General features: G+C 35.6%; 1 protein-coding gene across 1 annotated transcript in view; it reads left to right on the top strand.

The window, feature by feature from the left end:
- Positions 1 to 15,087, top strand: part of slc4a1a (solute carrier family 4 member 1a (Diego blood group)) — a 17,211-nt gene extending 2,124 nt beyond the window's left edge. Inside the window, exons 2-21 of the mRNA XM_083567331.1 lie at positions 1,036 to 1,128; positions 1,229 to 1,284; positions 2,352 to 2,455; positions 2,956 to 3,002; positions 3,098 to 3,263; positions 3,490 to 3,625; positions 3,816 to 3,882; positions 5,572 to 5,614; positions 5,807 to 5,991; positions 6,283 to 6,490; positions 8,398 to 8,592; positions 8,683 to 8,831; positions 8,976 to 9,170; positions 9,700 to 9,927; positions 10,154 to 10,243; positions 11,168 to 11,334; positions 11,897 to 12,138; positions 12,809 to 12,978; positions 13,819 to 13,992; positions 14,300 to 15,087. Coding sequence (XP_083423457.1) covers positions 1,102 to 1,128; positions 1,229 to 1,284; positions 2,352 to 2,455; positions 2,956 to 3,002; positions 3,098 to 3,263; positions 3,490 to 3,625; positions 3,816 to 3,882; positions 5,572 to 5,614; positions 5,807 to 5,991; positions 6,283 to 6,490; positions 8,398 to 8,592; positions 8,683 to 8,831; positions 8,976 to 9,170; positions 9,700 to 9,927; positions 10,154 to 10,243; positions 11,168 to 11,334; positions 11,897 to 12,138; positions 12,809 to 12,978; positions 13,819 to 13,992; positions 14,300 to 14,377 — 2,727 coding nt within the window. The 5' untranslated portion in view covers positions 1,036 to 1,101 and the 3' untranslated portion in view covers positions 14,378 to 15,087. The remainder of the gene's footprint in view (positions 1 to 1,035; positions 1,129 to 1,228; positions 1,285 to 2,351; positions 2,456 to 2,955; positions 3,003 to 3,097; positions 3,264 to 3,489; positions 3,626 to 3,815; positions 3,883 to 5,571; positions 5,615 to 5,806; positions 5,992 to 6,282; positions 6,491 to 8,397; positions 8,593 to 8,682; positions 8,832 to 8,975; positions 9,171 to 9,699; positions 9,928 to 10,153; positions 10,244 to 11,167; positions 11,335 to 11,896; positions 12,139 to 12,808; positions 12,979 to 13,818; positions 13,993 to 14,299) is intronic.
- Positions 15,088 to 15,667: the final 580 nt, after the last annotated feature.

The raw sequence follows: 15,667 nt of genomic DNA, 5'->3' as shown, positions 1-15,667 counted from the left end.
GTGTGTGTGTGTGTGTGTGTGTGTGTGTGTGTGTGTGTGTGTGTAAGTGTGTGTTGCTGAAATGCTTCTATAAAATCCCATTTATATATGGAATGGCAAGTTATAGTACACATTTGGAATTCTGCTATATAATACAGGTATAGAGTAAGCTTGAGGTTACCAGTGTAGCAAAATAGGATGTGGTACAATTAGTGTATAAGTGTGTAATTCACCCAATCAAATGAATTTAAAACTGGCACTTGACATAAAAAAAAAAAAAAAAAAAAAAAACAGACATTTATTTACTGTATTATTTTTAAAAAATCTGTTTACTATATTTAAAATGTGCCACATTAAGTTAAATGGTTTTGCACCCATAGTTAGCATCTATATTAGTGAATACTACTACATCAGTTTATAGTCTGATGGTTGATTAACTACTTCTGTAGTGAGTCAATTTAAAGGGTAAAAATGGTTTGCATGTAGCTGACTGGTGACTACTGATAGCAGGGCTTATCAGACAAGAGCATATTCTACTGAGAGAAATCTCCCTGTCCATGTAAGATGTCATCTCGAAAGAAACACTAGTCTAACATAGAACGTCTCAGCTCAGATTCGAATGATTCAATATTTTACATAGTGTCAAGTTTTGTAATGCACACTTTGACGCACCTGACACACCAGCTTCATTGACTCTTTATGGAGTCAGTTAAGGCAGGGCAAGGCAGCTGAGGGACCATGATCTGGCTTTCAGGCGAGTCTACAAAAGCAGGCATGACACAGAGTCTATGAAAGAGGTGGGGTCATTTTACAGAAAAGGGTTAAACACTGATAAGAAAGTGTACTGACAAGCCCATGTAACGAATTGGAATTGTCTTGTGTTTATCTTATAATGCAAAATTTTGTTTATCTGGTGTGGAAAAGTGCTCCAAAAATAAATAATCTGGTCTTGATAAATATTCAATAGATCATAGCAGTATGTTATTGAAACAGCTGGGTGTGTCAGCCTGATTTGATAAAATCTCATATTTTGTATATGTATATGTGTATGAACAGGTTCTGTGTAACATTTTCTGAGTTTGGGGGAAACAACACACAAAAGGCAGAGCACAGACCCTACTGATGGACGCTGTTCTAAATTTTGCAGGGGTAAGCAAAGCATTAGTACTTAATGTCCTTCCATGAAAAAAATGGTTCCTGTTTGATTTTGTTGAAACACATGTCATGTCTCGCTTCTGTCTTCTTCCAGGACAATGATATGTCCTATGAGGATGCTGATTCACCACCAGCATCACCATTCAGCATGTAAGTGTCACCCATAGAGACAGAGAACAAACACACACAAACACACACACACACACACACACACACACACACACACACACACACACACACACACACACACACACACACACGTGCGCAAATAACTATTTTCGGAAGTCCATTCTCATGGGCCAAAGTGCTGTACGTGGAATTAGATGTAAGAAATAAAATAGCATATAAAACCTACAAATAAAATAGTAAAAAATTACATACTAAAACAAGTAGCTACACAAAATAAAGAAAATAACAATTGTAGCAAATGTTGCAATTAAATTCATAAGTCTTAATAAAGGCCATTGTTTATTAATACAGTTGGTTCTATAACAGTTTATCTTCTTTGCACACAATGGAACAGGAAGAAACCATGACAAAGATTTCATGAATTATCATATATAAGTAAAAGCTTTGTACATACGATGCACACATGTATACCATTTATTGTATTTCAATATCAAACTTCTGTTAAAGCTGTTTCTTTCCAAACTGATTTATTGTAATTTCATTAAACTAAAAGTTATTTAAAATTTCAGCTTATTAGTAATAATAATATTTGTCAAGCTGTATAAGATAAGTATATAATATATTTATCTAAATGATTAATCAAACAATAACTGTCACATTCTGACAACCGCTATGTAAGCAAACAGCGCCCTCTGTTGATAAGAAACAGACTTGCATTCTGTTCAAATAAGTACGTAATGTCAAAGACCTCAGTATTTCATGGGTCTTTGCGTTTTTTATGTTCTACAAATCCTATGTACTCAACAAATCATTAATGTATGGTTGCACCAGGATCCATAAAAAAAAAAAAAAAAAAGAAAGAAAAACAGCCCAAAAACCTCTAGAAACCCTGGTCTGGCTTAGCTCTAAACTCACTGATTAGAGAGTAAACATTACTGTTCATGTTTTAGGATGATAAAAAAGAGGACAGAGCGCAGCCTGGCCTATCATACGTAAGCTCTGGTGAGACCAAAGGGTGATACTGAAATGTTGTGCAGTGGGTCAGGAGTCTAATTTCTTCAGTCTTGGCTCTCTTTCGCCCCCTGTAGGACTCTTCCTGAACATACAAGGAGTTATGACTTGGAGCAGAAGCGACAGGAGCTGCAGGAGGGGCAACCCCCTGAGAGTTACATCATCAGTGCACACCCAGATGGTAACTAAAAAACATATAAATACACTTATACTCACGCACACATTTCTATGCTTACTGCAAGTTAATAAAAATAGGTTTTAGAAAGGTATACAATATTAGAGGTTTCACAACAATGCCTATGGTATGACAATATGTATTTATTTATTCATTTTTTGCTGACTATTTTGATGTTTACCTTGCTTCAGTATTAGGGACTATTTTGGCCTCATTCAATACTTCAATACCATCTCATGATACTACGAAGTGGAAGTTTAAATTGCAGTATAGTACACAACGTGCAGTACAGAAGAGTTTGTCTTATATTAAAACAAAATTGCATCTTGTATGTAGCCAAAGTATATTCTTGAATATCGTGAATAAATTAAATTTTTACCACACTCGTAAAACTTAAAGGCATGCAGATTACTAGCAATGTCTCTTCAAGATTACATCACAATAATATCCACCTTGTGAGTCTTAACATTATTATAATGATGGTTTTTTTATGTATTGTGATAAAGCTGCCTGGAACACTAACACCAATGCCACCACCAGAGGTGATGCTCAGGTAAATACACATGCCTAGTCCACATCACCTCATTCCACTCAAACCCCACAACTGCAGTTCCATCATGTGATTCAATATGTTTCTGTGTGTATCAGTCATATGTGGAGTTGAACGAGCTGTTGGGGGGAAATTGGCAAGAGACCGGTCGCTGGGTGGGGTATGAAGAAACATTCAACCAAACTACTGGAAAATGGGGGTCATCACACATTTCCTGCCTCACTTTCAGAAGCCTTATTCAGCTCCGCAAAATCATGAGCACAGGTAAAGCGAAATATTGCTATTCTCATCACTTTGCATGTAGTTTTGCATAAAGCCATTAGGTTTTCAAACATCCACATTAAAAAAAAAAATTGACAAATAAAAAAATATATAAAATTCTAACTAGCACCCTAAAATAGCTTAAAATGCCACAAAACCTTTTAAAAAGCTTGTAGAATTTCCTTATTTTTTTGTCTTCATTTAACTAACATTGTTTGGATATCTGCAGCGGCTGTGCTGTTAGATGTGGAAACAAATGACTTTACACTCATTGCTGAGAAAATCGTAGATGAACTTCTGGAAAAGAATGAGATTCGGGCCTCAGATCGCGAGACCTTGCTGAAAGCACTGTTGGAGAAGCGCAGGTAAAACATATAAACACATGAAGGTAACCACAAAGTGCTAGTTTAGTATGTATGAGGTCTGGTCCATAGGCCAAAGACCACTTGACATTTATTTTGAGTTGCAGGTAAACCTCAACCAGATAGATAAACTCCATTTCATTGCACCCTTGATAACTATCCTACTAACTTTTACTTTTTTGGTGGTTAACAGTCAGACTGAAGGCCCTCACGTTACCTCAGCAGGCATCGAGATGCAGACCTTCTCTGTCACCAAACAGGTAGCACTTTTTATTTGGGAACCAATTGTCTGTTAATTAGTATATACATACACCTAAATGCTCCAACTATTTACCTAACTCGACTTAAAAAAATGTGACATTTTCATTCAAGGCTTTAAAAATTTTTTATCTAGACACCTACAATAGAAGCTGTTCCCTTTAGAAAATTTACATTCAAAGTTAGTGCCTTGATTCATCCAAAGAACTGATAGGACCTCATTTTAATGCTTATATCAAACACTACCTTGGGGGAAATGTGCAATCTTTGTCACCTTAACTGTGGCAGGGTTGTTGGTGCCAGATAGGCTGGTTTGAGTATTTTAGAAATGGCTGATTTTGTACACACACCAGTCTCTAGCTGTCTCTAGCATCTTTTTTAGGCTGAAACTCTTTGCTAATGAGAGTGATCAGAAAAAAATAAACAGATTGGATGTTGCTGACAGGAAATCAATTGTAACAAAAGCACTCTTTCCAACTGCAGTGAGCCAAAAAGCATCTTAGAATGCGCCAGACATCAGAATTTGAAGGTGGATGGAATACAACAGCAAAAACTGACAATGGAAACTCCTGTCAGCCAAGAACAATAATCTGAGTTTATTATGGGCACAAACACACCCGAATTGGACCGTTTATGTATAACCTCAGATTGTTCTTGGCTGACTGGAATGGACTGGAACAGTACTAGGCTGTTGTAGCCCATTCACTGTAAGGTTTGATTGAAGATTGACTATTTGAGCTATTATATCTTTTTTTTGGCAGTTGAAATCAATCTAACCATTTTCCTTTTACCTCTCTTATCAACAAGGGATTTTCTAGGATTAGAAATGAGTTTTTTTAGAGGGACAGCGCAAGTAGGACGTTTTTTAGGGACATGGGGTATATTGGTAGAAGAATGCTGAGGATGGAGCTGCCAGGAAGGACGAAAAGAGGAAGGCCAAGGAGGAGGATAATGGATGTGGTGAGGGAAGACATGCAGGTAGTTGGTTTGAAAGAGGCAGATGTAGAGGACAGGGGGTTATGGAGACAGATGAATCGCTGTGGTGACCCCTAATGGGAGAAGCCAAAAGAAGAAGAAGATCAATAAAGCTGTGTAAGCTGTACAGACTTGTATGTGAAAATCCCAGGAGACCAACAATTTCTGAAATTCTCAAACAACCTATTTGATGCCAACAACCATAGCGTGGTTAAAGTCACAAACATAAAATTTTCCCCATTCTGATATTTGATGTTAACTGAATCTTGACCTGTATCTGCATGATTTACGCATTGTGCTGCTGGCATATGACTGACTGATTGAATAACTGCATAAATGAGCATTTGTACAGGAGCTAGTGTGTATTGATACAACCATTAGGTATTGATCTGTTATACAATTTTTTTATGCATTACCATTTGTGTCTTTAATACCTACAATAAACACACAATGTACAACAAATCTAGGAATGCATCTAGGAATTAATTAAGTTAAATAAAAATTATAGTTAATCTAAACCTACAGTTAAACCTATACTATATGAAATCTTTTTTCTATATTAGACTACATGTTTCAGAGAACCCAATTAACAAACGTTACAACTGTTAAACCTACAAAGAGCCCTTGAGGAACCTTTATTCGAAGCATGTAGCTTCTAACAATAACCTGTATCAGTCAGGCTTTTACTGATTTTGCTCTCATTTCTTTTCAATCAGAGAGACACCTCCGATAATGTAGAGGCATCTATTGTGTTATCAGGTAAGGATAATAAATTGACACATTTCAATATATATATATATATATATATATATATATATATATATATATATATATATATATATATATATATATATATATATATATATATATATATATATATATATTTATTTATTTATTTATTTATTTATTTATTTTTTGCATATGGAATCTCACTTTCTGACTTGTGTGTAGGTGCTGTGGAGTCTTTACAGAAGCCTGTCGTGGCATTTGTCCGACTCCAAGATTCCGTGATGATAGACGGGATTATGGAGGCTTCTGTGCCTGTGCGTTTTGTATTTGTCCTGGTAGGACCTACCGAAAGCGGCGTAGATTTCCACGAGAGCGGACGAGCCATGGGTACACTCCTGGCCGACTGGGTAAGAAAGGAAGTGGCTAAAAAACATTATTATTTAAAACTTAGTAAGCATGAAGAAGCCACTCTACTAAAAAGTTCTGTTTGGGGAAGGAAGATCCATAGGTGGATTTCATAAAAATATGTTGGTCAAACATAGGTAATTTTTTTTTCATTGTGAGTGCTGCATGAAGTAAAGAACAAAGAGTTTTGAATGATTGGGGCCAAATTGGAATTAATTCTGCTTATGTATGAGAATTTTATTTACTTGTTTTTTAACTTTTTTCTCCCCATCTGTCTGTTTCTCAACCAAAAGGTCTTCAGCTTGGAGGCCTATCTTGCTGAAAGTGAAAGAGAGCTGACCAATGCCATTGCTGACTTTATGGACTCCAGCGTTGTGATCCCACCCACTGAGATCCAGAGCGAGACCATGCTCCAGCCAATTATCCGTTTCCAAAAGAAGATGTTGCATGACAGAGTCCGGCCCTTTGACACCCGAATCCAACTTGGACCCAAACAAAATGGTGAGGTTTCACTAGTGGCTATTATTATTAGCTCAGTGTGTGTGTGTGTGTGTGTGTGTGTGTGTGTGTGTGTGTGTGTGTGTGTGTGTGTGTGTGTGTGTGTATATATATATATATATATATATATATATATATATATATATATATATATATATATATATATATATATATATATACAGTGGGTACGGAAAGTATTCAGACCCCCTTAAATTTTTCACTCTTTTTTATTTTGCAGCCATTTGCTAAAATCATTTAAGTTCATTTCTTTTCCTCATGAATGTACACATAGCACCCTATATTGACAGAAAAACACAGAATTGTTGACACTGTTGCAGATTTATTAAAAAAGAAAAACTGAAATATCACATGGTCCTAAGTATTCAGACCCTTTGCTCAGTATTTAGTAGAAGCCCCCTTTTGATCTAATACAGCCAGGAGTCTTTTTGGGAAAGATGCAACAAGTTTTTCACACCTGGATTCAGGGATCCTCTGCCATTCCTCCTTGCAGATCCTCTCCAGTTCTGTCAGGTTGGATGGTAAATGTTGGTGGACAGCTATTTTTAGGTCTCTCCAGAGATGCTCAATTGGGTTTAAGTCATTGCTCTGGCTGGGCCATTCAAGAACAGTCACGGAGTTGTTGTGAAGCCACTCCTTCGTTATTTTAGCTGTGTGCTTAGGGTCATTGTCTTGTTGGAAGGTAAACCTTCAGCCCAGTCTGAGGTCCAAAGCACTCTGGAGAAGGTTTTCGTCCAGGATATCCCTGTGCTTGGCCGCATTCATCTTTCCCTTGATTGCAACCAGTCGTCCTGTCCCTGCAGCTGAAAAACACCCCCACAGCATGATGCTGCCACCACCATGCTTCATTGTTGAGACTGTACTGGACAGGTGATGAGCAGTGCCTGGTTTTTTCCACACATACCGCTTAGAATTAAGGCCAAAAAGTTCTATCTTGGTCTCATCAGACCAGAGAATCTTATTTCTCACCATCTTGAAGAACTCCATGTGGGTTTTCATGTGTCCTGCACTGAGGAGAGGCTTCCGTCGGGCCACTCAGCTATAAAGCCCCACTGGTGAAGGGCTGCAGTGATGGTTGACTTTCTACAACTTTCTCCCATCTCCCGACTGCATCTCTGGAGCTCAGCCACAGTGATCTTTGGGTTCTTCTTTACCTCTCTCACCAAGGCTCTTCTCCCCCGATAGCTCAGTTTGGCCGGTCGGCCAGCTCTAGGAATGGTTCTGGTCGTCCCAAACGTCTTCCATTTGAGGATTATGGAGGCCACTGTGCTCTTAGGAACCTTAAGTGCAGCAAAAAATTTTTTGGAACCTTGGCCAGATCTGTGCCTTGCCACAATTCTGTCTCTGAGCTCTTCAGGCAGTTCCTTTGACCTTAATGATTCTCATTTGCTCTGACATGCATTGTGATCTGTAAGGTCTTATATAAACAGGTGTGTGGCTTTCCTAATCAAGTCCAATCAGTATAATCAAAAATTTCTGGACTCAAATGAAGGTGTAGAACCATCTCAAGGATGATCAGAAGAAATGGAGAGCACCTGAGTTAAATATATGAGTGTCACAGCAAAGGGTCTGAATACTTAGGACCATGTGATATTTCAGTTTTTCTTTTTTAATAAATCTGCAAAAAGGTCAACAATTCTGTGTTTTTCTGTCAGTATGGGGAGCTGTGTGTACATTCATGAGGAAGAAGAATGAACTCAAATGATTTTAGCAAATGGCTGCAATATAACAAAAAGTGAAAAATTTAAGGGGGTCTGAATACTTTCCGTACCCACTGTATATACAGTTTAATTTAATGTCAAGATTAAAAAAAAAAAAAACACAAGCGAGCATTTTCTTGAGCAAGTTCAACTTTATGTTTTTAAGTCACTCTTATGTACACACATGTGCAGAGGCTGAGCATCCACAGGACGATCCATTGGCTCGAACTGGATATCCCTTTGGTGGAATGGTCAAGGACATCAAGCGTCGTTACCCCTATTACCTGAGTGACTTTATTGATGCTCTAAATCCTCAGGTGTTTTCTGCCATCATCTTTATCTACTTTGCTGCCCTTTCTCCTGCTATCACTTTTGGGGGACTTTTGGGTAAGCACCATTTTCTTCTGTAAGTCTTATCCATTTTGGATCTGTTCCTGAATTTCGACTATTTCTCACTACTGTCTCTATTGTTTTTAGCGGACAAGACAGATAGATGGATGGGGGTGTCAGAGCTGTTGATTTCCACCAGCATACAGGGAATAATTTTCTGCCTATTGGCTGCCCAGCCTGTGCTGGTCATCGGATTCAGTGGGCCACTCCTGGTGTTTGAAGAAGCATTCTATCAAGTAGGGCTGCCCCACTTAACAACTGAAATATAATTATACATTTATTGAAATAAAAAAGTTAATTATTGTGCCTAAATGTGGTTTCAAGAATGGATAAAGTGAATCTATAAAATGTTTTCCTCTTTTTGTTTGTTTGTCCGTCAGTTCTGTCAATCGCAGGGCTACGAGTACATTGTGGGACGTGTATGGGTGGGAATGTGGCTGATCCTCATTGTGTTGATTGTGGTAGCGGCAGAGGCTAGTTTTCTCGTTCGCTTCATCTCTCGTTTTACCCAAGAGATCTTCTCCATCCTCATCTCGCTCATTTTCATTTATGAAACTTTTTACAAGCTTTTCAAGGTAAATATGAAGATCAAATGGTGTGCAGTGAATTTTATTTCAGAAATGTTTTGTCAATGAGAGAGATAAATCTAACTGTGACTTCTATCAGCAGCCAAAAACTATTAAAAACACTTAGAACTATATTTAAAAAAAACTTTGAAAAACTTGTTTCTTTCATTTATACTATTTCTTTGTCACTGGAACTAAAGAGAGGGTTATCTAATTGTTTGAACTTGCAACTTCAAAGCTGAAAACACTCTAACTAATTAACATATGCTGACTGTCTTGTTACTTTTAATGTAATGAATTGACATCTTTCAAACATTGTTACATTGTTGATTTTCCAACCATTTGAAACCAATCTAATATATTAAAAAAGCTAATATATTAACATAATAGCAAATGGTAGCTGTCAGCCAACAATTAGCATGTCATATAAATGTTTATTCTCTGATAGCAACAATGTTTTACATTTGTTTTACATTTGTTTAATATGATCACCAAGTGTCACATGTTCTTTCCTCTTATATCCTATTTCTCTTTATAGATTTTTGAAGCTCACCCTCTAAAACTGAATTACGAAGAACAGAATAAATCATTACGGGACACCAAAAGTGTGGTTAGCAAAACTGCAGGTGTCAACATAACAGCAGGCAACAACATTAAGGACATGTACCCTAACACTGCCCTTCTCTCTATGTGCCTGATGCTGGGCTGCTTCTTCATAGCTTACTTTCTCCGTCAATTCAAGAATAGCATCTTCCTCCCTGGCCCTGTACGTATGACCATAAGTATGCGTTAATTTTTAAACTTATAGTGTATATATGAATTACAAAAGTGCAATGGCAGCAATTTTCAGTTAAATATTCACTTTAGAGAAATAGATCTGATAGTATAGATCTGAGTTAATGTAGTGATGACAGACTTTTTTACAAATGCTGCATTTGTGCTGGTCAGGGAATGCATTATTTCTGTTTCACTGAGTCAATGCCTTTTCCCAGATTCGCCGCATGATTGGAGACTTTGGTGTGCCCATCGCCCTCTTCATCATGGTTGGGATTGACTACAGTATTAATGATGTTTACACACAGGTCAGAAAAATATATTTTCAAAGAGATTATTGTAAAATCAGGAAATGAAGGTTTTTACTGCAGATTATAAATATTCATTAGTGGTTTCAGCAATTATGTTTGTCATGTTTAATCTATTTAATGGTTAATAAACTCATTAAAAACACATACAGCATTGTGCACAAATCCCATGAGGTTACGAAAGAGTAACATTTAATGATTTAATGTTGATCGTATAATGTAAAAATAATAATAATAATAATAATAATAATAAACTATAATAATTATAATAATAATAATAATAATAATAATAATAATAATAATAATAAACTATAATAATTATAATTATAATAATAATATAATAATAATAATAATAATAATAATAAACTACAATAAGAAGTTAAAATTTTTCAATATTTTATAAAATATACACTTTTTTATTGTAAAGAATACTGATCTGCTTCACATATTTGGATTCCTCTAGAAGACTCTGTTGTCTGTGTGTTCATCCATCTACTCTGCACCTTTCAGTCTGACCATGCGTGTCAGAGATTCTTGTAAGCTTAATACCTCAAGTATGAATGGTTGCATGTTTGTTGGATTTATATGAAAAGATCATTGTAACCAGCAGAGGAACTGATTAGATTCTGGGGAAAAAGGTTAAGGTGAAAAAAAAAGTAGATTTTTTTGCCATTTTTTTTTTGCCTTTAGTGTTAACATGTAATTGTCTTTACAAGTTCCTAAGAGTTTTGCACAGCACAGAATCTCATATCATATGACTCTCATATGAATAATTACACTTTTAAATTACACAATTACACTCTGTAATTAAATATAAGGACCTTTTATTTATTTATTTTATTCAACATAAGATGATAAACAATTGCGCTAATGTGGTCATGTCTGTACTAAGACTTGTGTTAATTTTCTATCAAATCCCTTTAGAAACTGAAGGTCCCGAAGGGCCTGAGTGTGACCAAACCTGACGCCCGATCTTGGTTAATCAACCCCATTGGAGAAAAGTCACCATTCCCCATTTGGCTAATGTTTGGCAGTGCCGTTCCAGCTTTACTGGTTTTTATTCTCATCTTCCTCGAGTCCCAGATCACCACGTGAGTAGCGCTTTGAAGAGAAAATATTTAGGAGTGGCAAAAGAGCATTCAACACAGCCATCTTTTGCCAAGAGTTTACTACTACATATTCAACAGACATTACCTACTCTCACTCCATTGTTGTGCCCCTGTTTAACCCCTGTTAACCCCTGTTTAAACCCCCCCCCCCCCCTTTAAATTAAGGTTAATAAGTTTAGGTTACTTAGGTAGCTTAAGTAATACAGGAGCAGAGTTGGAATAGGAATGTGTTGGCCATTTCCTTTCCAGATTGATTTTGTGCATTAGAGGAAGAATTAACTAGTGAGTGGATATTGCTCTGTCAGTTGGAAGAATTAAAAAAGTAAGCATCTAAAGTAGAAGACAAGATTACAGATGATTTTCTAAAACAAACAACAAAATGCTAAGTGGAATCTAGACCAGCTCTTGGGATAAATAATTGTTTGGACCTGAATCTTGAACCGTTCTGTTTGTTCACATGGTTAATAGCTTAAAAATCATAATGTTTAACCTGTTGCATTGTAATATAATTCATTGGAATTAAATGTATCTTCCCAAATTGCAGATTGATTGTAAGCAAACCAGAGAGGAAGATGGTGAAGGGCTCTGGCTTCCATTTGGATTTGCTCCTGATAGTGGCGATGGGTGGAATTGCCTCTGTTTTTGGTGCCCCCTGGCTTAGTGCTGCAACGGTGCGATCTGTCTCCCATGCCAATGCCCTCACCGTCATGTCCAAAGGCCCTAAACCTGAAATCAGTAAAGTGCTGGAGCAGAGGTTTAGTGGGATTGTAGTAGCCGCTTTAGTTGGTGAGTACCGGATTGATGCTGCATATTGTGAATGTGTGTGTGTGTGTGTGTGTGTGTGTGTGTGTGTGTGTGTGTGTGTGTGTGTGTGTGTGTGTGTGTGTGTTTTTCCTAAATACGTTATATACCTTAATGCTGTTTCTAATACCAGGATCATTTACCTTCTATTCACCTTCTCAAATGCTGTGATACCAACATCTTGCATCTGATACAGCCAACATCAAGTGAAGTTAGTCTAATGCATGTTGTCACACTTATAAGCATACAATGCTGAATGACAACAATCTGGACAGCAATATTTCACTATTATTAACAGCAATCAACGCAAGGCAGGTTGTAAAATGTGCTTTACAAATATCAAGAAAACATACTGCTGTATTTTCCTAAAGATTCAATAGAAAAGGATCTGATAAAACATCTTTTTGCATTAAAACAGAATCTTTAATATATGCATGCAGGGGAACTTTTATGGGGAATGTGATGTTTTATTTCTGAGAGCAATTAATTTTTATTTTAAGTCCAGAGATTTAGGAGATTGGAGCTTTTCCTTTGCTCTCCAGGGTTATCATGTGAGAACTAACAATTGGCAAAACGAACTATTGGCTAAAACAAAACCTATGTACTCATACTTGGTCTGAAATAACAGTCTGTGTTTGGCTTTCTTTTATGTCAGGTGTATCTATCTTCATGGAGCCCATCCTGAAGTTGATTCCCATGTCAGCTCTGTTTGGCATCTTTCTCTACATGGGTATTACCTCTCTAAGTGGTCTTCAGCTCTGGGATCGTGTACAGCTATTGGTTGTGCCTAAAAAGTATCACCCATCACATCCCTACGCCACCAGAGTATGATAACATCTTAATGCTACTTATTTTCTATTAAAGCTTTTGCTATGAACAAATGATACGTATGTAATTGCAAACTGTCAGCCATTTAAGTAATACTTTCTTTCCTCTTAACATTATAGTAATATAACAGTCATTTTTAAATAATTAATTACTTGTAATGACATGGAGTTTTCTATGTTACAAGGTATTATTATTATTATTATTATTATTTTTAAAAACCGTAATCTGAATCCTTTATAGCCACCTATTTCTTGCTTTCAAACTTGGAAAAAGTGCAGTTTATCACATAAACTGAGAAGCTGCACAGCAAAAAATCCTCTATTCTTTCTTCAAATAGGTTTATCAAATGCTTAAAGAAATCTCTGTGAATAGACTGTAACGTTTAAAAATGTTAACGTTTGAACATTACTGTGTACATAAGTGCAATACAGAAATGCATCACTATGATGCAAAATGTCAAAGCTGCCTAGATAATAAAAAAACATTATTTTAAACATAATTTAACCTATTAGCTACTGAATAAAATACATATGTGCAAAAGTATTAATTATGAATTAGTTCATATCAAATTGTCTGTTATGCTTTATCTATGCTTACTGTCCCAGACAACATGTTGAGTTTCGTTAGAATGTATTCTAATATCTTCTTTCCAAAATATCTTTATAATATAGATGATGATGTCGTGTCATTTTGGGACAAAGATTAAATCTAGGCCAAATGCTCACTGTTATTATAATGCATTCCAATGTTTGTGTAATAAACCTTACACTTATTAACCATGCACCTATTATAAATGTATAGTTTTTTGACAACGCTTCCTTTCTTTTTCCTTTTCAGGTAAAAACCTGGCGAATGAACCTCTTCACAATTATCCAGCTGGTGTGTTTGGGCGCCTTGTGGGCAGTGAAATCCACTAAAGCTTCACTGGCCCTGCCGTTCGTTCTCATTCTTACCGTCCCTCTGCGCATTCTCTTGTCCAGATGCCTCTACAGTACCACAGAGATGAAATGTGTAAGTCGTATACTGTTCATTCAGACTCATAGAAAGATATTATGTCTACACTTTACATACTTTTAAGTGCAAAGACAGAAAATGTTATTCTACTGTACAATACAATTCACATGTGTTTGTAAAAGCCATGATCAGGACGAGTTAATAAAGTATATTTACCATATTTAAGAAAACTTCTGAATATAAATCGCCTAACATTGTCTATTTGACTTGTTTCTACTTTACTAATTTTGTCTTGTATCACTGAGTCACATTGTATCATCATCTATTTTGTGACTGCAAATATTGTATTTTTTTTCTGCAATAGTTGGATTCGGATGATGTCAAGGTGACATTTGAGGAGGAGCAGGGGGTGGATGTGTATGACGAGTGCCCCTTCTCGTAAATGACTTCTTGCTGAACCAACTTATAGTGTTGAACCACAGTAACAGGAATTACAGTGTCAAATCCAACATCTAGACAAGCTTTAGAAAATTGATTTTATTACAAATTGTTTTATTTTGTCACCATATAATAATTTCTCACTTTTGAACAGATTATGCATTACATTTTTTTGTCCTCAAAGACTGTTTTGCTTTAGTTTTTGTGATTGTTAGAATTAATATTAATTTTATTTTATGAATGCCATTTGCTAATAGGCTTTAGTTACTTCTTTTTTTTAAGCTCTATACAAATGCTTTGTTCTATGCAGCCAGTGTTTAAGATTAAATACAGTATTATGCCTTTAATGTGTTTCTACATTGACAGTAGATACAGTATCTCTCTCTCTCTCTCTCTCTCTCTCTCTCTCTCTCTCTCTCTCTATATATATATATATATATATATATATATATATATATAATAATTTTTTTTATAATTTTTATTATTATTATTATTTGTTTCAATTATCATATCTGTACATTTCTAAGGAGATGCTGAATGATTGTTTTTGCAGTTAATGAGATCATGAGTATTTGTTTTTTTTTAGTGGGTTTGACTAGTTATGAATGTACATTTCTGTCTCATCTTTATACCTTTTTTTTTATATATATTTAATCTTGGGTTGCAATTCATGTAACTATTCCAATTCAATTAATAAAACAATCGTATTAACAATTGTGTATTTTTATATATAAATCTGGGGAAAATCTTTCCTTTGGAGATATGCTTTCAGGAATACAGTATTATGAAATATTATGGTGGGGTTTTTTTATACACATTAGGGCAAAATCTTAAGTAAAAAGAATATATATATTTATTAAAGAACTAAGTTGATTGGATAATAATAGACTGTTCTATTTTAAGATAGTTATGTTGATGTCATAGACCTCGAGCTACAAGGCTGGGGATTGTTAATAATTATACTATTCTAATTCTAATATGTATTGATCATAGTATGTATATGTGTGCATATAGTTTCAACGAAATAAAACCATGAAACACGGAATAGATTAATAAAAAATTATATTTCGATTTTTGTTGAGGCGAATACACTTAATTGAATGCTAAGTGCTAGGAATTATGAATATAATATAAAAGTGCAAAAAAAGAGTATTTCCATTAGAATTTAATAAAGTTGATGAAATATAGTATCAGTGTAGTTCATAAAATATGGATGGATCTGTCCAAATAATGGATGTAGAAGTTACTAAAGCATATTCATCATAAACAAAAATATACTTTTTTATTATTATAT

The sequence above is a fragment of the Silurus aristotelis genome (assembly GCF_946808225.1).
Source record: "Silurus aristotelis genome assembly, chromosome: 17".
Classification (NCBI taxonomy): domain Eukaryota; kingdom Metazoa; phylum Chordata; class Actinopteri; order Siluriformes; family Siluridae; genus Silurus; species Silurus aristotelis.
Note: the sequence above shows the minus strand (reverse complement) of the source record. Positions and strands in the feature narration are given on the sequence as shown.